The sequence below is a fragment of the Propithecus coquereli genome, unplaced genomic scaffold, assembly GCF_000956105.1.
Source record: "Propithecus coquereli isolate 6110/MARCELLA unplaced genomic scaffold, Pcoq_1.0 Scaffold5, whole genome shotgun sequence".
Lineage (NCBI taxonomy): Eukaryota > Metazoa > Chordata > Mammalia > Primates > Indriidae > Propithecus > Propithecus coquereli.
The window spans coordinates 2,671,260-2,694,981 of record NW_012150840.1 but is presented as its reverse complement, the minus strand read 5'-3'; the positions used below and the strand labels follow the sequence as shown (position 1 = coordinate 2,694,981).

Below are 23,722 nucleotides of genomic sequence, written 5' to 3'. Positions count from 1 at the left end.
GTTAGGATAGTTCTGACTTTATAAGAGAAGAATGTGACAAATCAACTGGATATCAATCCAGCTACCTAGAGTGAATAATGACATGATGGCTTATGATTGCTCAGAAATCGGCCATCATGAAGAGACAGCCAGAATGAGCAATATCTGGCTAATGGCGCTTCCTGCTTTGACAGGTGAATTAGGTTGAGAGACCCAGATTGCCTTCAAAAATCTGCAAGGCCTTCTTGTAAAATATTTGCATTTTTTTTCAGTCTACCCCTTACAGGTGGTTCAGAACCAGTGAATGGAAATCTACTGAAAAACACTGAGTCAACACAAAAGTCAAATTGCCAATAGTCACAGATACCTAAAAGTGGAGGAAATAAGTTCCTTTTTGCTTGGAGGTATCTGAATACAGAAAAAATGACTGTCCAGCAGATGTTAGATATTCATGTTTTGAAAGAAGAGGGGTATACTACTTTAAACTCCTTTCCAACCTTGCGATTCTAGAATTTTATCAGTGGGACAAAGTAAATTTTGATGCAAGTGTCAAGAATGGTGTACAACAGTGACTGTGTGGGAAAGAGCAGGTTTGGATGGGTACTGTGGAGGTTGGAGCAGCAGTGCCAAGGGAGGAAAGAGATAGAAAAGGCCAGGCAGTCAAACTGCCACCTTCCTATTGTTGCACCACCCACACACGTCTGGAACTAGACCTCCCCGCAATGACACTATTCTCCAGGGTGTGGGGCAGCTTGCCCGTCAGGTTTCACTAACTCCTCTTTGCAACTGAACCAAGACATTCATCACATACAATCATTTTTGCCAAACAGTAACAGGGCATTTGTACCAATGTGTATTTCTACTTAGGAAGTTACAGAAAAGGAAAATCCATCTGCAAGACAAAGGGAAAAAATTCACTTTCAGACACACACTGCAGACTAGTTATCAAAAGGTAAACTATAGTGCTGCAATCCATTCAGCTGTTTATCCTGCCAGGTTCAAGTACTTGGATCCAGAAGAACTTGGTCTCAATACACCTGAAAAACACAGCTCCAAGACTAACATACATGGCTTAATAAGTCAAAAGAATAACAACACCTTGGACTAATCCTCTGTTGTTCTCTTGTGCTAGTCTACTGTGTGCTCAATTCCAGCAGATTCTGTTTCCTTAGGACTGAAATCATTTCCAGGTTTAATATAACAGACATTTTGTGAAACCGAATATATGTATGAATGAATGACTGTTATGGACTGTTTGTGTCCCACCAAAATTCATATGTTGGATCACTAAGCCCTAATGTGATGGTATTTGGAGGTGGAGCCTTTGGGAGATAGAGGTTAGATGAGGTCATGAGGATGAGGTCATGAGGATGAGGCCCTCGTGATGACATTTATGACCTTACAAGAAAAGACATCAGGGAGTTTGTGCCCTCTCTCTTTCTCTCCCTTCACCATAGGAGGACGCAGCAAGAAGGCAGCCACCTGCAAGCCAGGAAGAGAGCCCTCACGAGAAACCGAATCAGTCAGCACCTAGGTCTTGGACTTCCCAGCCTCCAGAACCATAAGACATGAATTTCTGTTTAAGGTGCCTAGTCTGCTGGTATTTGTTATGGTGGCCTGAGCAGACTTCGGGATTTCTGCAGAACTGGGATTCACAGATAAGGAGTGGTCACAGCCTGAAGGTCAAATCTTTACAGAACTTAACTGGTACAGCAGCAGGTTACCTATTTTTGACATTAGCATGTCAAAAAACACAATATCATATATGATATCCCCTTCTAAAACAGCATTTTTAATTATTAAAAAAGATAACATTTGTTCAATACAGAATGTTTGAAAAGCATTACAAAGAAAATAAAAATCACCTATACTACCTCAGGCCCTCAGATACCCACTGTTGTGCTGGTATTTATCCTCCTGGAACTGTTTTCCCTGACTGAGGATGGGGGTCTTCTTTTGAGTGGTTTCTTCTGACCACAACCACCATTATACTCATACGCGGTCAATTGAAAGAACCCTATCCTCTTGCTTTTTCATGGTGTGACATTCAGCTGACCGTTCGGGGTGACAGACTTTCCATCCAAGCACAGTGGCTCATTTTGTCCATAACCTCGCAAAGGAGGCCTTGGTGCTGGTGAACGCTGCTGTGACTTATTCAAAGCCTTGACTGGCCACATTTTGGTACTACCCCAAGACTGAACTGGTTCCTCCAACACCAGCTGAGATCCCTAGAGCTTTTCGGAGCCTGAAAAAAATAGTCAATAGTGTATAAACTGGTAGCTTCAAACAGCTCACAGTTAAGGAGGCCGTGCTGAATGGTTTGGTGGCCACTGAGGTGTGGATGTGGTTTTATATTGGAGAGATCATAGGCAAGCATGGTATCATTGGCTGTAATGTTTGCAGACCAATCTTTAACATCTGATTATATTTGACTTATTATTTGAGTATTCTTGGACCATGTGTGATCAGATTGCTATCTGAATGAAATAAGATGTGTCAAAAAAAAACAAAACAAAACTATCCTCTTATACTGACAAGGATACATTAGCTCTATATTGCTACTGTCTCTCTACTGAGAAGCAATTCCACTTTGAGGACCCTCTACAGTTTCAATGTGGATATCCACAGCCTATAACATCAATACAGAATCACGGGTTGCCTGTGGGGGGGTTGAGGATTAGCTAAAAGGTGCACCAGGAACTTTCTGGAATGATGGAAATGTTCCATATATTATTTGAAGTGTTGATTACATGGTGTGTACACATGTCAAAATTTATCAAATTGTACACTTAAGATCTATGGGGGGAAGTGAACTGGAAAGATAACACCAATACTGCTGTTAGAACATGTGTTTTGATACTTTTTCTGAGAGTGGCAGCAGATAGAACTTTCAGAAGTGAACATTACTGAGCATGTAGTACATACCAAGCCCTGGGCTAAAGGTTTTACATCCCCCTCCCATTTAATTCTAACAAATACCCTCAGGTGTGCGTTTCTAGTATCTCCATTTTATCAATGAAGAAACTGAGGCTTAGAGAGGTTAAGTAATTTGCTCAGGATCCCACAAATGGAAGAGGCAGAACCAAGACTGGAAACAGGTCTATTCAACTCTGGAGCCCTGGCTCCTAGTCACAATGCCTGCCTTAAAGTCGTACAACGAGTGTGCCTCTCGACTCAGCAGGAATACCTCTAGGAATCTTCCTAGGGAAAGAATCAGACTGATACAAACAGATATGTATAAGGATATAAACACATAAATAATAATAGTTAATCAACTTTAATGTACTACAATTTAAGTAGGTTCATATGACAGATCACTCTGCATCACTTAATATTAGGTTCAAAAGACAATGTAAATACTTTCATGAAAATGGTCGTGATTAGGTGAAAAAAATTAGGTTAAAAATGTATATACAGTTTGACCTCAATTTTTTTTCTTTTTAAAGTAAATATTGTATATTAAAAGACTTTAAGGAAATATATCTAAACAAAAATGGTTATCTTTCAGTGGTAGGATTATAGGTTATTTCATTTTTACTTTTACTACTTTAAATTTCAAAAATCACTACATGTTACATTTGTAACTACAGAACCAAAAATAAATTGTATTTTAAAATTAAAAGAACATAGTGAAAAAACATTGCCCTCATAATGAATATATACTCAAATGAAGACTATATATACACATTTTTATGAGCAGAATATTTTCGCATAGTTTATACTTTGAAGATAACAGCCCTTTAATAACTTTAGGGTGATACTGTTATTCAATGATGTACACATAATTGTGGACGTGGAAAAGGAAAATTGCCAGGATTTCTACCACAGTCATATGTGTAAAATATACACAGCAGGTTTAAGAAACTTACAAAAGCAAAGTCCAGTTTATAAAAATTATCTTGAAGACATTTTACCTTTACATTTAGCAAAAAGGCATAAAAGTTGAAATGGATCACTACTGAAGTCCTGTGAATACAGCAGACAGATCTAATGTATCTCTGAGGGTGATTCGCATTGCCTTAAGCAAAAGCAGGATACACAACTTAAGCTTGCTGCAGACGCTATGGAACCTAAGTCATCAAATGTAGAAATGGGGTAGAAGAATCATGGCAGAGACCATCACTGCTTCTCAAACCCAACTAATATATGGCTCCTTTTTAATGAACATTTGAGGAAACACTAAGTCTTTTCCTATGAAATACCTTCATTTGAGAATTACAATTACAAATCTTCATAATGGGTGAAAGAATTATTTATATCATCAAAAGAAAAATCTAAAACTTTAAAATTATTGAACAATTTGAACTATAATTTGAAAAACACTACTATGGATACATAAACATTTCTTTCACCAGACCAGAGAAAATTCTCAGCAGGCTTTCATTTATTTAAAAAAAAACCAAAACATACTACCTTGAATTCTAAGAAAAGCATAGGTTTGGACCCGTATAAGCTGATAAATGGGCTGCTCTTCCCGAGCTGAGCACCATCTCACGATGCGGTCATGAGGAGTAGATGGGTTCATACGGAGGAGCTTAGAATAGAGCCTGGCTTGTAGAAGATGCTCGATAAATGGTGATCATAATATAGTCTCAGACCTGATCTGTCATCTTAAAATAGAAAGAAGCACAGAGTTTGAAGCCTAGGTCAATTCCATGAACACTTAAGAACACCTACCATTCTGTCCCTGTCCTAGGTGTTGGGATTAGACAGTCACGGTCCCTGCCCTCAGAAGGCAGCCCATATGCTGAGGGGCACAGCCCATTAAAAGCACTAAGGGAAGGGTATTATAGGTTGCCCTAGGAGCAGAGGAAAGGCACCTAGATGGAGTTTGGAGGGCAGGAGAGTCGGGAAAAGTTTCTCAGAGAAGGTGACAACTGAGCTGAGACTGCAAGGATTAGTAGCAGTAAGCTTGGCAAAGAGAGGGGAAAGCATTCTACGCAAAGGGAAATGCGTGTGTAAAGGCCTGCAGGGTGAGAGAACTCAGCACCTGCATGGCTTCAAAAGGATATCACCAAGGTGGACTGCAGAGTTCTACCACGTAAATGCTCAATACACGTGGCTAGTATTCTATGTCGCAGAATCCAAGTGAGAGGGCTTGGGTCATCTCCCCCCAGACTCACCCAGTCCACCCTGCCCCGGCCCACTGGTCGCTTTGCTGCTCCTTGACCATGCTGTGCATGTTCCCTCCCAAAGGGTTGGCCTGGAATGCTCTTTGCCCAGATAGTCACGTGGAGCTGCCTCCTCCCATCCTTAGGTCTCTGCTCATCTGCTCGAATGGCCCTTATCAGAGAAGCCTTTCTTAATCCTCTATGTAAAGAAGTAAACCTTGGTTCCTAAGTTTTATCTTAGTTTTACTAAGCTTTTTATTCATAAAATTTATCACCCCAACATTCAACATATTTACTTTTTCTGTTTGTCTGACTACTTGCACTAGAATTTAAGTTCCCTAAAGGTAGGAATTTTTGTCTGTTTTATTTCCTGTATTTTCCTAGAGCTAAGCACAGTGCTATGGTACACAGTAGGTGATCAACAAATATTTATTAAAGGAAAGAACAAACACCCCAAGCCTGAGGGCAGGGCCTGTCTTGATTCTCCTTTTCCTCCGTAAGAGCCTGACATTAAAGTTTTGCATTTGGTAGGCATTTCATAACCATTTGTTGAACTGTACAATTCAATCACTTTTTACACATGGCAGTCTTCATCTAACACATAAGGATCAAATAACTATATTTTTATTGCTTAGGAAATAAACCCAACATTGTCTATAATTATAATGAAGCAATAAGTTGCTTGGTCAGTTTGGTGGGAAGAAGAGCAAAACTGGTGGTCTGATTTCATTAGCCAGTGAAATCCATTAACACATTTATCAATTAGTTGCAAATAATCATGGCCTTCATTGATGAAAAGGCCAAACACTGATGAGCTAGGCCAAGATCAGTGTTCTGATTTAATATATCAAGTACAGAAAAACAATCAAAGTGTTCCAGAGCTTAAGTTTCTTTCTGCTATTAAGCTAAATCCTTTAAGAAACTGAATTACTGGGATTACAACCCCAGGATATTCACTCCACTAATGGTCTGAAAAGGTTCTTGAATCTCCTCTCAAATTAACCACCAAAAATTTCCTTCAATACTAGAAGAGGTAAACTCAAAATGAGTTCAACTGCTTCTCCCAAACATTAGAGACTTGAAATTTAAGCAAAATGCAAGCATATATGTTCCATATGCTCCAGAGCTTCCCAAGAAAATTATCTCCAGGGTTTATGATAAGTATGTAGTAAGTATATTAATCACATAAAATTTCAAAATATTGTTGAAATACAGAGAAAATGATTTGGTCTGAAAGAGCTTAAGTTTACATAAACTTAAGCTCTTTCAAATTTCAAATTTATTTTACCATAAAGATACTTGTCTTCAAAGGGTTGATTTTTACAAGCTAAAATTCCAATTTCTGTGATGAAATTCCCTATTATTGAGGCAGTGGTCTTGAGGATAATTTCGGCCCAAGCTTATGCTACAAAGAAAACCCTAAACAGCTGGTAGCTCGTATGCAAAGAATAATCTCTCATATTGACATTGACACAGCACGTTCAAAGGGCTTTCACATTTTCATTTCCATGTGATTTGGGCTCTACCAACACCCTACAGGAAAGCTGTGTCAACGGCAGCCCCATTGTACGGAGGGACAAACAGGCCCAGAGTGTTCAGCAACCCATCCACATCCCCAGAACCAGAGCTGGGTCTAGCTTCTGAAAACCATGTCCAGAATTCTTTCAGTAGAAAGAATATATGCTGCCTCACAAACTTATTTTAAAATAAGTGATCTTTTTCCACTCTTTTATAACATTATATTTTTAATGGACTTGTATTTTGGAGATACTTACTCTAAATGATGTGGTATATTGATTTTTTTAAACCCTAGAGCCAAATTTAGGCAGATTTCTAATGGGGCTTGGTTCCTCAGGGTTCTGTCCTTGACTCACTGTTCCATTTTAAGACATTCTTATTGGTGATCTCATCCATTCTCGTGATCTGAACTAACAGCCATGTCCTGACGATGTCCAAATATTTACTTCCAGCTCATCCTCTTCACTGGGCTTCAGACTCACGTGCACCTGTCTCTTGAGCATCTCCACTGGAACGTGTCTCAGGTACCTGACATATAACGTATCTAAAACTTCCCATCTCCCTCTTCTACCTAGACTGCTTCCTGGGCTCATTCTCTCTCCTGCTAATGGTACCACCGTCCATTCAATCTTCTAGCTAAGCACCTGGGAATGATTCCTGGTTTCTTTTTCACTCCTGGATCCACTTAATCACTAAGTCCTGTCTGTTCTACTTGTTAATATCTCCTAAACCTATGCCTTTCTCTTCACACCTACCAACACTGTCTCAGTCCAGGTCCTCATCATCTTCTTACCTGCAACTGCCTCAAACTGAACCTCCCTGCCCTCGCCGCTGTCCACCACGCACATGTCCACACGTGCTACCCCCACCCCCATAAACGTGAACTACAAATCCACTCATGTCATGACACCTGCTGAAAATTCTTCAAAGGTTCTCCTTTATCTACTACATAAAGTCCAAACTCCCTGGCATGGAATTTGTGTCTGATACTGTGAGTTTCCTATCAAATAACTATTCTTCTCCGTATTAATAATGAGACTCTGATTTCTAGCTGGAACATGGCTACTTGTAAAACTTTATTTCCTCGCCTTCACTGCAGCAGCTAGGTGCAGTCATGGGACAAAGTTCTAGCCAATTCCATGTTCAGAATTGTGTAGAATTTCAGGAAGGCCCCTCAAAAGGAAGAATTGCCTCTCTGTCCTTCTTATTGCTTGGAACAGGAATACAGGGATGATTTCTGGAGCTTCAGCAATCATTTTAGACCAGGAGGTGACCTTGAAGACGGCAGAACAGAAAATACAGAAATTTGGGTCCCAGATGACTCTACGGAGCTTCCACAGCAGAGTTGGACCACCTACCTCCAGGCTTTTTACACGAGAGAGAACAATGTTTCTATCTGGTTTAAGCCACTGTCATCTTTACGTTTCCTGTGATAGGCAATGGTGCCAAATCCTAAGTGACACAGAATTCAAACATCGCAAGAACAGTAAGCCCTTCACACCTTCCTTTCTGCTATCCCTCTAGCCTTTTCTTCCACCATACCTCAAACTTTAGGCTCACTAGTCCTACCAAAATTCTTGCAGTTTTCCATTCTATCCACACATTCACCACGACCTTTCATACTTCTCTGCTTTGCTCAAACTTGCCCCCCTATCTAAACACCCTCCTGATCTTTGTTGAGCTTTTAACTTTTCACACTCAGCTCAGGCATCACCTCCTTCAGGAAGCTGCCTGAACATCCATCTTAGTTAGGCTAAGTGGCCATCTTTGTGTTCCAAAAACACCCTGGGCCTACTCTAATTCTGGAATCCATCTGCCATTGCTTGTTTACAGACCATCTCTCTCCCCCCACAGAAAAAGCCTCACAGGGCAGACAGCACATCTACTCCTCTTGTATCTACACCTCCTAACACAATGCCCGGGACAAAGTGGCGGCTCAGTCATTATGTTCTGATCTCAATCGGATTTTCCTCACTGAAATGGAACAAATGTTGTTGAATGCCTCCAAATGTCTTGATTAGTTCTTCGTGTCAGCAGTACCTTGAAGATTGAAACAAAATTTTCTAATTGTATTTTTATTTTTCTGGAGATGGAAAACAAATTGCAGATGAGCCATCCTAAGAGAACATCCACTATGAGAAGCAATTTACTATTTGGATGTTTCAGACCTGAATTCCCTCATCTGTAAAAGAGAACTTGGCACTAGATGATCTTTGAGTTCTCATCTGGCTCTAATATTTTATATTTCCATTGTTGAGTATAAACACAAAGATCTAGACACAAGGAACACACTGTCAATGAATGGATGGCTCCTCCAGGGATTGGCAACGTGACCAGCCTTACCTAACTTTTAAATAAATTATTTACAAGGAGTGTCTAACACAATCTTGAAGTCATCAGCTGATGGAACACTCTAGGACAATGAAATGCCAACTGTGGGAATATACGCCTCCTAACTCCAGCCACAATGGCCTTCTTTAAAAGCTCTTGAAATTGTCATGCTTCCTCCTGCTACTGGGCAGTTGCACTTGCTGTTCTTCTGTCTTGAATGCTCCTTACTTCCCTCTTCACTGTGGCCTCAGCTCAAAGGACACTTTCTGAGGAAAATATTCCATCTTTCCCTAACCCGACCAAACCACTCTATTTGAGGTTCTAATTCATTGCATTGCATTTTGTTTCTTTATAGCACTGATCACAGTTGCAATTTTATATTAGTATGATCATTTGATTGATATCTTTCTGCCTCACTAGACCATACCCTGCACCAGGGAGTATTTTAGTTTTGCTCATTGTTGTATCCATATCCTTGGCAGACAGCTAACGTGCAATAAATACTTGTTAAATGATCTCTGAAGGCTGTGCAAGGGCGCAGAAAGGTGGCTGATGAGTTTCACTGTGGGAAACGGGAAGCCTACATTTAGGGGAAATGTCAAGCTCCTATAATAAGCTGGAAAGCTCTGAGCACTCCATCACATCCCTGAAAAACGATCTTAGGAGTCAGGGATGGCAGTCCCTTTCTGATGACAGTGGATGAGTAGTCACTGAAAGATGCCACCATTTAGCAGAGCAAGGCGTGACTATCTGTAAGAGGTGACTACAAAGTTCAGAGTTCAGTATTAGTTCTGGGTGGGGGCTCACAGCCAAAATCTGTTGTGAAAGTCAGTAATGTATTGAGAATTCCCACGGTTGGCACATCCTGAACAGACAAGAACTATAAAAATAACAAATGACAACCTATAGCTCTCTTTGCAGTAAGCAGATCAAGGAAGTGTAGACCTACTTCTTGGAGCAGAAGGAATGATGCTATCAGATGACAAAGGGAAAACAGAGCTGTTAAGTTTGACTTTCGTCTTCATCTAAAAAGAAGATTTTTCTCATTAGAATGAGCAGAATAAATATAAACATGGAACTGAATTCCAGTATAGGTGAGGTAATAGTAAGAGTCCAAAATTCCAGGCTCAAATGAAAGATATCTGGGGACTCGGAAAGTCTGCTGATAAGAAATACTGAGGAGTAAGAGAGGTCCCAGGAGAAGGGAATCAGACAGATGTTGCCACAGTTTTCCAGAAGGGGAGAACCGTACAGAGCAGTGACTCAGGCATGTACTATCCATCACTGACCCAAAGCACAAACTGATTTGGAAACAGATGACTTGTGAATTCTCAGCTGAGCATAGCTTTTCTTGGAAGCAATGCTCACAGAGGAGACCACTCACCAAGCAAAGGCATGCCCAGCTAAGTTCGGGTAACACAGGTATCTGGAGTCAGTGAAGCGACCACCCCTGATATCCTTGAGAAACAAGAGTTAGATGATGTTAGAGACTGGTATATTGACACAGATCCAACAACTGTGTTCAGAGACTAGCTTATCAGAGCTTATCCTGGAGGGAGTTGCCAGTCTTCCCAAATTCTGATTTAAAAAAAGAAAAAGTAAAATTAAGTAGAGATTTTTCTCTCAATTTGAGGAGAAATCAAAGGTGATCCTCTTTAAAAGTTAATGTGCTTTTCTTGTAAATCTGTAGTTGGATTTAAAAAAGAAAGAAGAAAGAAAGAAATATGCTACTTAAGCATCGGCGTAGAAGACTGTACGTCAGACCTGGCAGTCAGCCTCTGTGGGGCAAGAGCTTCCTTCCTCTATGGGCCAGGTCCACAGCTGGAAAACGGGATAACGAAATATCCCAGAAAGTGCTTGGAGCTTTAAGAGAAAACGCCGATTGCCACACACCCAGCATGCCAAGAACTGCATAAGGTATAAAGTGGTCAGCCTCATGCGTTGGAAACTGGGTGTTGAAAAGTGCTGTGTGTTCAAGTGTAACATGGTAAGGAGGAACTGAAATTTAAGCTGTGCCCTTCTATAACTCTTCCTCATCCAACATGTTTCAGATATAATAGCCCATGCTCTGACAAAAACAGCAAATCAAATGTGTGCTGGCTGGCTTTTGGAGTTTGGGGTTGGAATGTCAATGACAGCTGAATTCCCCTTTAATGCAGTTTATGAAACACGATGGAAAATGGTGCCTGTCATGCTGGTCAATGGGATGTATGCCCCTTTGTTTCCCTGAGTTTTCTGTAGGGCTTGACTCTGGAAAAAAGTCAATGCCATGTGTAAATTATTCATGAGCACTGTCTGGGTTCCCAGTTGGCCAACAAGCCCAAGACAAAGGAATGAATAGTCTTTTCTCCCCTTGGCAAAACCGACTCGAGGACTGCCTACTTCCCAGCCTACTCTTCTTGGCTTCTGGGCCATGGCAGGTTCCAGACCTTCCAACCAAACGCAAAGGGGCAGGCCCTTCTTGCCGAATCTCCCGAGAACTGGATTCTGCTCCTCCATGAAATACAAGTGAGTGTATCTGAGAATCAGGGTCACAACACAAGCTGAAAAGCTCCTAAACAAAACTGGCCTGTGTCCTCTCACACAGGCACAGTCAGCTGAGAGAGAGAAGGAATTCCTATCAGAGGGAGGCAGCTAAGGCACTGCCTTCTAAAATCCTCTTTGACAGTGACTGGCAGATGGTACCACCTCTGTAACTTACTGGAAAAAGAACCCTCCCCCTGCCAAAAAAAAGAATCCAAAATAAATAATGACTCTATAGATAGGTCAGTGGCATCTTCTGGGGAGATCATTTTAGCTCTGATAAGGCTGTCCTGGGACATGTATGATAGATGAGGCTGTCTGATGCATCCAAGTTTCTCACTAGGCTCCTGTATCAAAGCCACACCCTCTGTGACCCAAATGTGCCCTTTACTGTGTGTGAATTCCAAGGACTTGGCTTTCAAAGGCTTATCCTTAAGACTCTGCTCCCAGCCAGTATACTGAATGGAATTAAATTATCCTGTGAAATAAATCCACAGGATAAAAATAGCATCTGAATCTATCCTAATTAAATGTGCTCCCTTCAAAGTCAACCATATCAGTTAGACCCTGAACATGGGACTCAAGTCCAAGAGTAAATTAAAATCAATGCTCAGAATTGAACCACAGATACCATGCATTAAAATAAAACTTCTCAAGATGTGGGCTGACATTGCTTCACCAGAGACTACGTTACGTTACTGTGTCCATCCACCATGTTTTAAGACAAATGAAACACGCAGACCACAAGGTAGTAATATCTGACACAAGAAAACAAGCTTGCTGCCTTGCATCAGTACTGAAAGCTACGGCTGGGTATGGTGGCCCACACCTGTAATCCCAGCACTCTGGGGGGCTTAGGTAGGAAGATTGTTTGAGGCCAGGAGTTTGAGAACAGCCTGGGCAATGTGGTGAGACCCCATCTCAACAAAAAATTAAAAAAAAAAAAAATTATCCAGGTGTAGTCCCAGCTATTTGGGAGGCTGAGATGGGAGGATTGCTTTAGCCCAGGAATTTGAGGCGGCAGTGAGATACGATTGTGCCACTGCACTCCAGCCTGGGTGACAGAGTGAGACCTTGTCACAAACAAACAAAACCTTACAGCATCTGAACATTCAAGAAAACTTGAGTTTAGACCACACTGCTTCCCCCCTCCAGAATTAAAGTTTTCCTTTATCACCGAAAGGGGAACAAGAAGCCAACCCTTTAGTGGAACTCTACATCTTCAAGTCTCTCCAGAGCAGACAGTGGTTAGAACCATGGTTTGAATTCTGAGTTCACTACCAGTTAGTAGTCTGGTTATTAAGACTTTTGAAGTCTTAGTTATTCATCTAAACAATGCAAATAATTATTGTTATATAAGAACATTGTTAAGAAAATTAAGAGAGAAATACAGGTAAAGCGCTAGCTGTGTGACAAGTGTTCAATTCAGCTATCATTGTCGTTAATACTACCATTTCAGATTGCAACAGAAGTCCTTGTCAAGCAGGGAAGTCAGAAATCTCAAAAATAAAACATGCTGGGCAGTGGCTTGCACCAGTAATGCCAGCTACTTGGGGAGGCTGAGGCAGGAGGATTGCTTGAGGCCAGGAGTACAAGACCAGTCTGGGCAACATAGAGAGATCCCCATCTCTAAAAAAAAATTTAAAAATTAGTTGGGCACAGGGGCGTGCACCCATATTTCTATCTAGTCAGCTTCTTGGGAGGCTGAGGCAGGAGGATTGCTTGAGCCCAGGAGTTTGAGGCTGTAGTGAGCTATGATGATGCCATTGCACTCTAGCCTGGGTGGAAGAGTGAGACCCCAACTCTATTAATAAAAAAAGTCAAATTGTAGAAAAGTCTCTCTTTGAGGTAGGCAGAGCAGAGATGGATGCAAAAGCCATGGAGAGGAGAATAAAAGCAGAACTCACTACCCGGAGTGTGATACCACCATGGGGAGGGACTGTTAACTCCCCTCACCATCAGAGATGGGACCAGCAATCTCCACAAATCGTACACTGGGTAGAAAGCAGAGACAGGAAAAATTCTGTGATAGAGCCACCAGAGCCTGGGCAAGAAAGCCCCAAACACAGGCTGCCCAAAGCAACCTGTGGCAGCCCCAGGACTTAAGAATGAGCGGAAATTCTAGATCACCTTCAAGCAGGTGACTCCTGCTGCTGTTCTCCAGGCCTGGAAACCAGCTCTGCACCCCTTCTCTGCTGCACAAGGTCTCGGGTCTATGATAAAAGGGCTACATCTAGTTGAGGCATTGGGACTCTGCACTGAGAATTAATCAGAAGACACTTCCGCAGAGTGCTTGTTCTACGGTATTTGCTTTCCCACTCCTTCTGGCATCGCCTACTGGTCCTACTGCATTCTTTACAGCCTCACTACTTGCTCTCTTCTTATTTTGACCTCCAGGGTATTTAAGAATATTCACTGTTTTTAAAGCTCTCTTATACTTTAATAATGATGTCAATACTGTCATGAGTTCACAAAAAGAATAAGCATGAACAAGGCTAATAAATAGCAAATTTCAATCATTAAATTCTTTGGCATTCATACTCCTCATATAAAAGAATTTTTCTCAAAGGAAAGCAACAATTGCATCTCAAGAGGAAAAAAAGCCTACAAGGCAACTAGGTTCTAATGTCATTTAAAGAGTAGGAGGACACTGACAATAGGGAAAAAAGGAAAATTTAAGAATAAAAATTGCCTAACATTCACTCATACATGTCCTACCCTCCCAACCTTCTCTCTGACTAAAGTTTCATTTGATATCCACTGAGTTCTGAGATCTAACACCATCAACCAGATTTTGAGCCTGTTCAAAGTACGGTATATTATGATCAAAAGATTGTGTGTCATGAAATGGAATCAAATAATATTTGGGAGGGGGCTACAAATGACAAGTATCAGGCAGGACACTGCTCACTGGCAGTTCACCCCTTAGCTCCTGACTGGGGAACTACACTCCGTTCTGACCATGAGTCTTATTACAACAACTTAGGGCAACAGTTATCCACATTCTTCAGGTGAGGTGTGGATTCTCAAAACCGAATGGATCCATGATCAACCGATTTACTTCAAATGTTAAAATGGGAAAAAGACAACAGTGATGTGTTTAGCGCCTTGCAGGGCGTGCCTATAACAGGCCCTTAGCAAACCCTGGTTGAACCAATTCATGAATAGTCTTTTCCAAGCCTCTCAGGTCTATTTTATAAATACCAAAGAGGGTATGTTTTAGTTTAGAGGCGGTGTTTATCATTACATTGTTAATTTATCCTAATGGATACGCAGAACTTTTGTGTATTTAATTCCAAAAAGATTTCAATTGATTATCATGAAAAGTGGAAGATGGATTAAGCCAGGAGAGGGGGCAGGGGAATTAGGAGAGAAGGTACCAGCAACCGAAACTCACCTGTAGATGATTCCTTTCTCATGGAGGAACATGAGCGCTGAAATGATTTCTGCAGCGTAGAAACGAGCTCGCGCTTCATCAAAACGACGGGACTTCTGAATGTGGAACATCAAGTCACCCCCGTTCACAAACTCCATCACAAAAAACAGGCGATCCTGTATAAAAACACAGGAAAGACTCCAATGTGGTGTAGCAATTAGCCTCGAGTTCAATCAGCACCATGTTACTAGGGCTGTGGTCTGGAGAGGAGAGACTGTCAAACGGAGATTTTCAGCACAACATCCCGATAGCAGGTCAGGGGGCCGCACGATGGGGCTGGTGGGATTAGATCCCCCTGGAAGAGTAGCACCTGGATCTCCTGTAGGTAATTCTGCACACCCTTGAATTCCTACATGAAATTAAAAGTAGAGACGGCATCAGAAGGCTGTGGTTCTAGTTCTAGCTCTGCATCTGGAAGGCCAGGGAACTGGCGAGAGGAATGGAAATCGAAAGGTAAAATGCCTTTCTAACAGGTGCCTTCATCCTCACAAGTGGGCAGAGAATGATCACAGAAAGAGAAAAACCCTTTAGACAAGTCAGCCAAACGGAAGTCGAATGGCAGCCTCAGAATAGCTTCCACGTTGGAAATTCTGTTCAGCTTGTGAGAGGATTACAACTTGGAGTGGGAACACACTCCAAGCAGGACGCCACTCCACCTTGAGCGACCCTTAACCTAGCAGGTGACGTGGACTCTAAAAACGTTACCATGCAGTGTAATAAGCAGTATGCAAGTGGTGTGAATAGAGTGCTGTGGAAATTAAGACTGCTTGATGAAAGAAATGTGTAAGTCTTCGTTACGAAGTGACACCTTTAAGATACACAACATAAAACATTTTGTTTCAAGAACCTTGGGTTTCCTCACTCCACTAACATTTATGAAGTCCCTTTCTGGTCGGTACTGAATGAGGTGCTGGGGACCCGACAGAGAGAAAAAAGAGCAGACACAGCCTCTCCCCATACAGGGTCTGGTGTGAGAAACACATTGCTTTAAAAAAAAATTACATAAACAAGCAAATCTACAAATTCTGATGAGCCTGTGAAGGAAAAGTAGAAGAAGCGTAATATCTGGTCACAAGCCTGGGGGTCAAGAGAGGTCTCCGAGCAGGTGAAACGTGAGCCCAGGCTGCAGGAGGACTGTGTCCACACAGGGCCAGGCAGATCCTTTGTGGGGGCTGGAGGTCGTTTTGTGAGGATATTGGGATTTTACCAAAGGATGCGGATACATAGAGCCCGTCTGTACTTGGGGTTTTAAGTGCCACCGACCTTGCCCAGAGGGTTTCCACACAGTCACAGCTGAACCCGGGCAGAGCACCACGCCTGCGCCTGCTCAGCTCCCACTGTGTCACTCGTGTCATTAAGCAGATCCCTATCGTAAGACAGCTCCACTTAGGACCTCCTTGTCCCTATTTTAAGTAACACATTAATTAGAAGGAAAAAAAACCCATATGTATTAGACATCTCTCTCTGCTAACTAGAAGCAAGAATGTAAGAGTGAAGAGGGAATGGCAAGATTCACGAAAACAAAAGCCACCACCACCACAGCTCTTCAGGCTGGCCGACATACGCCACCAGGAAAGCTGCATAAACCCAGCAAGCCGTCTGACTAAGCTGCTGCCTCCACCCGAGGGTGACTGACACGGGGAGAGGCAGAACTGGGTGGGACGAGCTTTGATGAGCAATGGCTGTCTAGTATTTTCTAAATGGGAAGGACTCAGATGGATTAGCAGGTTAGCAACCACATGGGGTAGGGAAGTGTGTGCCAGAGACACCTCAAAAAGCCACAAATGCAAAGTAGTGTTTTTACGCTGATGCTGTGTCCATTGGAGGAGCAGCCATAGCAGGAAGTGGGTGAGGAAGACTAAGGTGGTAAAAGCTACCCTGAATCATCTCTCGGCAAGGAGGTCAGTCTTATGCATTTTCGTTAACCAAGCTATTCCCCTTCTTCGTGCATCTCCCTGGCAGTCACACGAATTCCAATGGCTCTGAACACCTATTACTGGAACTGGGTCAGTAGGTAAGTGGCCATTCCTTAGGCTGCTGTAAGTTAGTGCACTTGGCATGAGCTTCAAAGGCAGCTGGCATCAAAAGGATAAGGGTGTTCCACAGGAAACTTCATCTATTTCTAGCTCACTCACACACACACACACACACACACACACACACACACACACACACATATTCCCATATCTAACAACCAAAAAGCCAGATCATGAGCTAAACTCCAGATCTGGGGGGAGAAAATACTGCCCTCCAGTCTTGCTCCCTCTCCCCTATCTCGGCCCAGCCCACAGCCCTGGAGGCAGATTCTCCTATAACACACAGACTCTGGTAGGCTCCCCTGGGCTGCACAGCAAGGGGAGCCTGAGCTTTAGAACTGCAAAAAGATGGCTTCTGCCATCTTTGCTTCTTTCCAGTAAGACTCATTTCTAACCTCCTGTCTGGCACCACCCAGAACACAGAGTACAACTCACAGCCCTCAGGCGGCAAGTAACTCTTGTAGATACAACAAGGACTTAATAAAAAGTAATGGCCCATCCTACCAAAGACCTCAGATGATGTCACCAGGTAGAAAACAAAAACACTTTTATCCAAGAGCAAAATGTTTTTGCTGTGAGGAAACCCTCTGTTTACCTGTACTTCTGTCTACCCTATTTTAAAATTTCTACTGCAGAGGTGGATAAGGATTTGGCAGCAATTTCCTCAAGATGACTTCTGCAGAGAAGGAGATAAATGGCAAAAATCTCCAGTGTTTAGAAAGGAAGATTCACTCATCCTTAGCTTGGGGTAGGGGGAGGAGCCATCGTCAGAAATAAAATTGCAATAAGCACGTCCGCAGGTCCCTTTGGCAAGTGTGCAATAAACAGTAGCTGCTGCCGAAGCTGCAGATGCCAGTGGCTCCAATGAAGATATTTCCACTTTAAAAAAAGGCCATAAATGTGAATGTGTAGAATAATTTCAGCTGTAGCCGAAAATGCAGAGATACACAGAAAGGACAAAAAAATACCTACAGAGTGACAGAAGCCAGCTTTTCATTGTGGGATCTGGGAAGACATTTATGTCTTCTTTATACTTTTTAGTATCTCTCAAGGTTTCTATGATGAGTGTGTATTATTGTTATCACTAGAAGCAAACTGAAGTCACATGTGCTTCCCCGTATTTTTCTTATTTTCATCTGAAAGGTGGGAGATTGGACATTGGGAATATGCAGTTGTGAGGCTAAGAGAGCAGTTATTCAGGCAATGGGAGTTGGAAAGCAGATGTGGAAAGAGGGCCCTTCTTATCTTTGCTACCCATTATTAAGGAACACTGATAACCACGCTTCTCGCTTAAGGGCCTTTCTGCCGCCTGACCTAACCAGGCCATCAGGCTTTTTGGAATGACATCCAAAACAAGAATCAATTGGCTCTGCTTTGGAGCCCAGGGGTCTGAGTTCTGATACATAGGCTTTATAGCACCCACTGCAGCTTTCAGGGATCTTTCACGCTTCCTTTAAGGTTCACATCGAAAACAAATGTTTACTGAACGCACACACAGTATGCCAGGGCCCTGGGCAGGGACCAAGTCTCCTAAAACGAATGAGACTTCACAGCCATTCTCAGCAAACTCACAGACACAAGGCGCACGTCACACAGTGTGGTAAGTGCAGCGGAGGAATACAGATGGTGTACCACGTAGAGGTACAGACGATGTCATGGGGACATGGAGCAGGGCGCCTGAGCAGCCTGGGGGCTGGGGTGGGATCTGGGGAAGCTTGTAAGAGGAGCTGATTCCCCAGCCTTTGAGGATGCAGATGCATAAGTAGACTAGAGTGGGGATTGAGAGGGTGGGAGCCAGGGCGAATGTCAGCTATCAGGAGAGGGAGACCAGCTGTCACATGCTGGGGTTGCTGAGTGTGAGGCTTCACTGTAATCCGACTGCTGTTTTCACAATCAAGTGTCTGTAGAAAATGCAAAAGGCTTTTTCTTAGCAGTGCTTTGTTCTACCCCATCCCAGCTCAACCACAACTGAGAACTGCAGGGCCTCAGACCCTAGTAATAAACACGACCACTCACCTACTGGTCTCTATTAGAATTATGAGCCCAGTGCCTGGAGCAAAACAGGTGGCAGCTCCGGGGCCTGGATTGAAAAAGACTCCAGGAAATGTTGGAACATGTCACATATAATAAAATAACAGCTATGAAAACAAATCATTCCATGGGAATTTTACTCCTTTGCAAGTAATTCCATCAACCTGCAGGAAACCTTTCTACATTCAGCGAATGCCCTTTGCAAAGCAGAGACCTGTATGTGAAGTTTTGAAAGCAGGCAGAAGATAACCTCTCACCTACCAGTCTACTCTCAGTCTGTGCTATTTAAAAACGAGTATCAGTGCTTACTTGACAGACACTAACTCACGCTTCACAAATCCAACTAGATGAAGCATATTTTGGGAAGCCTGCATTTAGGGAGGTGCTGCATGAAGGATTACGCTTGCCACTGAGTCACTCCTGGGGCAGGGAGGGGTTTCCAAATCCCACCCGAGGCAGGGATGGTTGTTTCTGTATTTAAAGCTATACCTATAGACATTTCAATTTCTAAAGTTCAATTTTCTAGAAACCGGGCTGGCACATCTGCACAACTTTACCTGAGGTTTTGGCTCCTCTACGGTAAGCTCTACCCTGACCTGTGCGGTAGGAAACCTAAGGTCCAGGAGATGGGTTTAACCTCAGTTCTCAAGCCAAGTGGCTTAGCCCTTTGTCTATGCCTTGCTCCACTCTTTTGTCCCTGCTCCAGCCAACCACAAATGCAAGTCATTAACATGGGGCCATGAACACCTGGGGGAATAAAAGCAACTCAGAAATCCCTTTGTCCCACGCCCAGTGTGAGTTACAGGTGCTTGGTAATAATAGAATTCCTGTTGTCACTTGCTCTGCGCGTCCATTAACCCACTGAAGTCCGGGCCAACTCTCTGCCCCTGCCATTAGTTCAGAACTGTCACTTCCCCAGGCCCAAGGGGAGGCTGTGACTATAAGTAGTCTGCATTCCCTACAGCCCTTCATTTAGAATTGTTCTTTAGGAGTTAAAACTGTGTGCGGAAACGGAGGAAGTAGGAATTAGGGAGCTGAGGCTTCCTTTGTGGCTTGAACTTGCGAAACGCCTTGGTATGACAGAGTAGTGAACGCCTGGATGGATGGTTGGATGGATGGATGGATGGATGGACGAGGGAGAAGAATGAAACAGAAGCACAGAGTGAGGCAGAGACAAGAGATCAGGGAGGATGAGTGAGCCAAGAAGGAAACTACCAGGGCTCCTCATGTCTTTTCCGTTTTGGATTCTCTGAGAGTCCTGGCCAATTCCTGCCCTTGGGTTCTAGGAGACACCATTTGCACCTCCAAATCTTTCTGTTTAGTTCTTTTTATTTTTTAATTTCAGAATATTATGGGGGTATAAACACTTTGGTTACGTATATTGCCTTTGCACTGCCCGAGTCAGAGCTACAAGCGTGCCCATCTCCCAGACAGTGTGCACCATACCGATTAGGTGTGAATTTACCCATCCCCTCCTGCCCTCTCCTACCTGCCCGACATCCAATGAATGTTACTTCCCATATGTGCACATTAGTGTTGATCAATTAGTACCAATTTAATGGTGAGTACGTGTGGTGTTTATTTTTTCATTCTTGTGATACTTCACTTAGAAGAATGGGCTCCAGCTCCACCCAGGCTGTTACAAAAGATACTAGATCACCATTTTTTATGGCTGAGTAGTATTCCATGGTATACATATACCACATTTTATTAATCCCATTCATATATCGATGGACACTTGGGTTGTTTCTGCATCTTTGCAATTGTGAATTGTGCTATTAATATAAACATTCGAGTGCATATGTCTTTTTTATAGAATGTCTTTTTTTCCTTTGGGTAAATACCCAGTAGCGGGATTTCTAGATCAAATGGTAGTTCTACTTTTAGTTCTTTGAGGTATCTCCATATTACTTTCTACACAGGTTGTACTAATTTGGAATCCCACCAGCAGTGTATGAGTGTTCCTATCTCTCCGCACCCACGCCAACATTTGTTTTGGGACTTTTTGATAAAAGCCAGTCTCACTGAAGTTAAGTAATATCTCATTGTGGTTTTGATTTGCATTTCCCTGATGATTAGAGATGTTGAGCAATTTTTCATGTGTTTGTTGGCCATTAGTCTGTTTTCTTTTGAAAAGTTTCTGTTCATGCCCTTTGCCCTCTTTTTAATGGGATTGTTTGATTTTTTTCTTGTTGATTTTCCTAAGTTCTATATAGATTCTAGTTATCAGCCCTTTATTGGATATAGTTCTTCTTTTTTTTTTTTTTAACATAGATAAGTTTTCTATTGCTACCAGGTCTATTTTAACTAAAACACACGTCAAATTTTAAGAGGCAAGAAGTTTCCCGATTTATAAATCTTGAATAATATTAATAACACCTATAACTACAGGGATCATGTAAGTATTAAGCCAGAAATGAGGTGCCTCGCACAGTGCAGGCCCAGAAAAGAATCTCAACCAATAGAAGCTATTGGTATAACTACATTGCACAGAGAGGAGACCCTGTGCCCAGTGCCACAGTCCCTGGTACTACCAAGAGGAAGGCCAGTGCAGTGGTGATGACTGAACCCACGTGTTTGTGAAGATTAAATGATTTAAGCTAAGAGTTTCAACTGGTGCCTGGCATACAGTAAGTGCTCAAAAAACATTAGCAACTGTTACAATTATTATCCTCATCACCATTAGCACATTTGCTGCAGCTTCAGCCACTGTGGCCATCAGCTCCTGGGGCTCTGGACGGCCAGCTGCAAGGCAGATACGAAGGCCCCTCCGCCACAGCTGCAGCAGATGTGGTGGGAGAGAGCTGTATGCCACGGGTCCAGAGGTGGCGCCTCCCTCATGGCCTTCCCAGACTGGGGTAGGTGCGCATGCGAGTGCACACACCACACACACACACACACACACACACACACACACACACACACACACGTGAACAAGAACGAAACAGCAGCCAAAACAGCCGCTGCAGCAGTTCCCTCAACCCTCAGTGTGGGACAGGAATCTGGAGGGTCCAAGAAATGGGGAAGGACTCTTAGCCCAGCTGCTGGGGCACAGGGACATGTCCTGATGCCGCATGTTAACGCCCTTGACCTTGTAAGGACTTTTCTTTCCGGGAAATTCTTGCTAAGCAAGGGGTTACAAAACTAAATGTGACAACCAAAACATATTAACCAAGGCTTCAGTTCCTAAGTTTTCTAATTTTCTAATACTCAATGATAATTCATATTCTCTATTTTAAGGGCTTTTTAATACTAATAATTACCATTATTGCAAAGCAAATGTCCTCCTCTATGGACTGCAAACATATTACAGTAAGCAAGAATTTTGATAGTACCTCTTCTCCCCTTCTATAAAGTTGATTCATTCTTATAACCAGACTGAGAAAGATTTTTCCCTGTTTAAAATGAGACTCTCAAGCCTGAGCAACATAGCAAGACCCTGTCCCTACAAAAATACTGAAAAATTAGCCAGGTATGGTGGCACATGCCTGTAGTTCCAGCTACTCAGGAGGCTGAGGCAGGAGGATCCCTTGAGCCCAAGAGTTTGAGGTTGCAGTGAGCTATGATCATGCCACTGCACTCTAGCCAGGGCAACAGAGCTCAAAAAACAAAAACAAAAAATAGAAAAGCAAGAATCTGTAGTCTCTATGACGTGAAGACATAAATCTCATTTGAAGATGTATCATTTTGGAAATCAAGGCAGTAGGAAACTGTCACGATACTCAGGATATTACAGTGAGCATGCAGATTACATTTTGGAAATAACTCAAAAAATAGAAATAACACTTAAAGTTATGAATGATTTAGCTATTGCTTTAAGGCAATGTTAAGAGGGGAGCCACATATGTACTTACTTGCCCAAATTCTAAGAATTGTTGTAGAATATTTCTACATGAACAAAAACCCACCCTGTATCAAAAGCCGCGGAGTGTGGTCAACAGCTGTAGGCAAGGAGAGGGAAATCTCCGGTACCAGACAGCCTTGTGTTGAACTTCTCCTAGGTGCCACGGCTTTATTATTTTTCTCAGACAAAGTCATTTAAAAGGTAAAAAGGCAGTTCAAATCAACAGGAAACAGTTACTGACGTCAAAGAGGTCACAGTGGAAAAGCACCCTCATGAGGAAATCTGATTGCACCATGTTTGAACTGGAAACAACTTGAATTTAACCACATTAAGAAAGATTACAAAACCTTCACGGAAGAAACAATGAGAGGGAGTCTAACAGCTTCATTTTTTTTTTTCACTTATCATTTTGCACAGCCCATAAGATGTCAGAAGCTAATCCAATCTCCCAGCAAGCCCGCTGTCAGGCCCACAGGCAAGATACCGCCTGTCTGAGCTCAGAGACTAGTCTCTGGGAAGGTGAAATATGTCTTCAATGTAACAAATTTTCAGGGACTTGCATTTCAAACCTGGAGGGACACACAGCTCTTTGCAGAGACCAACTGTCTTCCTGGTAATCTGGATATGTTATGGCCATCTCTCATAATGAAACGTGACAAGGCTTACTCACATATATACCAGACCAGGGAAACAAAGATGAGATCTCACTTGCGTTTTAACATACTTTGAAACATCCAGGCCAGGATGTTCTTTAAAGCATAAATAAGCGGTATGCATACGGCCAGGGATATAGCAAAGTCAGAGTGCACGTCCTCCCTTCCTGATGGAGCCTCCTTTGGCATGCCTAGTCCACACACATCTTGCCTGGTATCACTGTGCGGGGCTGCAGTGGTTTGTGCACTTGGTCTTGTTT

The 23,722-nt window shown here is 42.6% G+C and overlaps 1 protein-coding gene and 1 pseudogene across 1 annotated transcript in view; one reads left to right on the top strand and one right to left on the bottom strand.

Moving 5' to 3' along the window:
* The window catches only part of LOC105819725 (protein kinase C eta type), a 105,790-nt gene that overhangs the window by 57,188 nt on the left and 24,880 nt on the right, over positions 1-23,722 (bottom strand). The window contains exon 7 of the mRNA XM_012656032.1: positions 14,860-15,014. Coding sequence (XP_012511486.1) covers positions 14,860-15,014 — 155 coding nt within the window. The remainder of the gene's footprint in view (positions 1-14,859; positions 15,015-23,722) is intronic.
* On the top strand, positions 535-2,401 carry LOC105819711 (annotated as a pseudogene).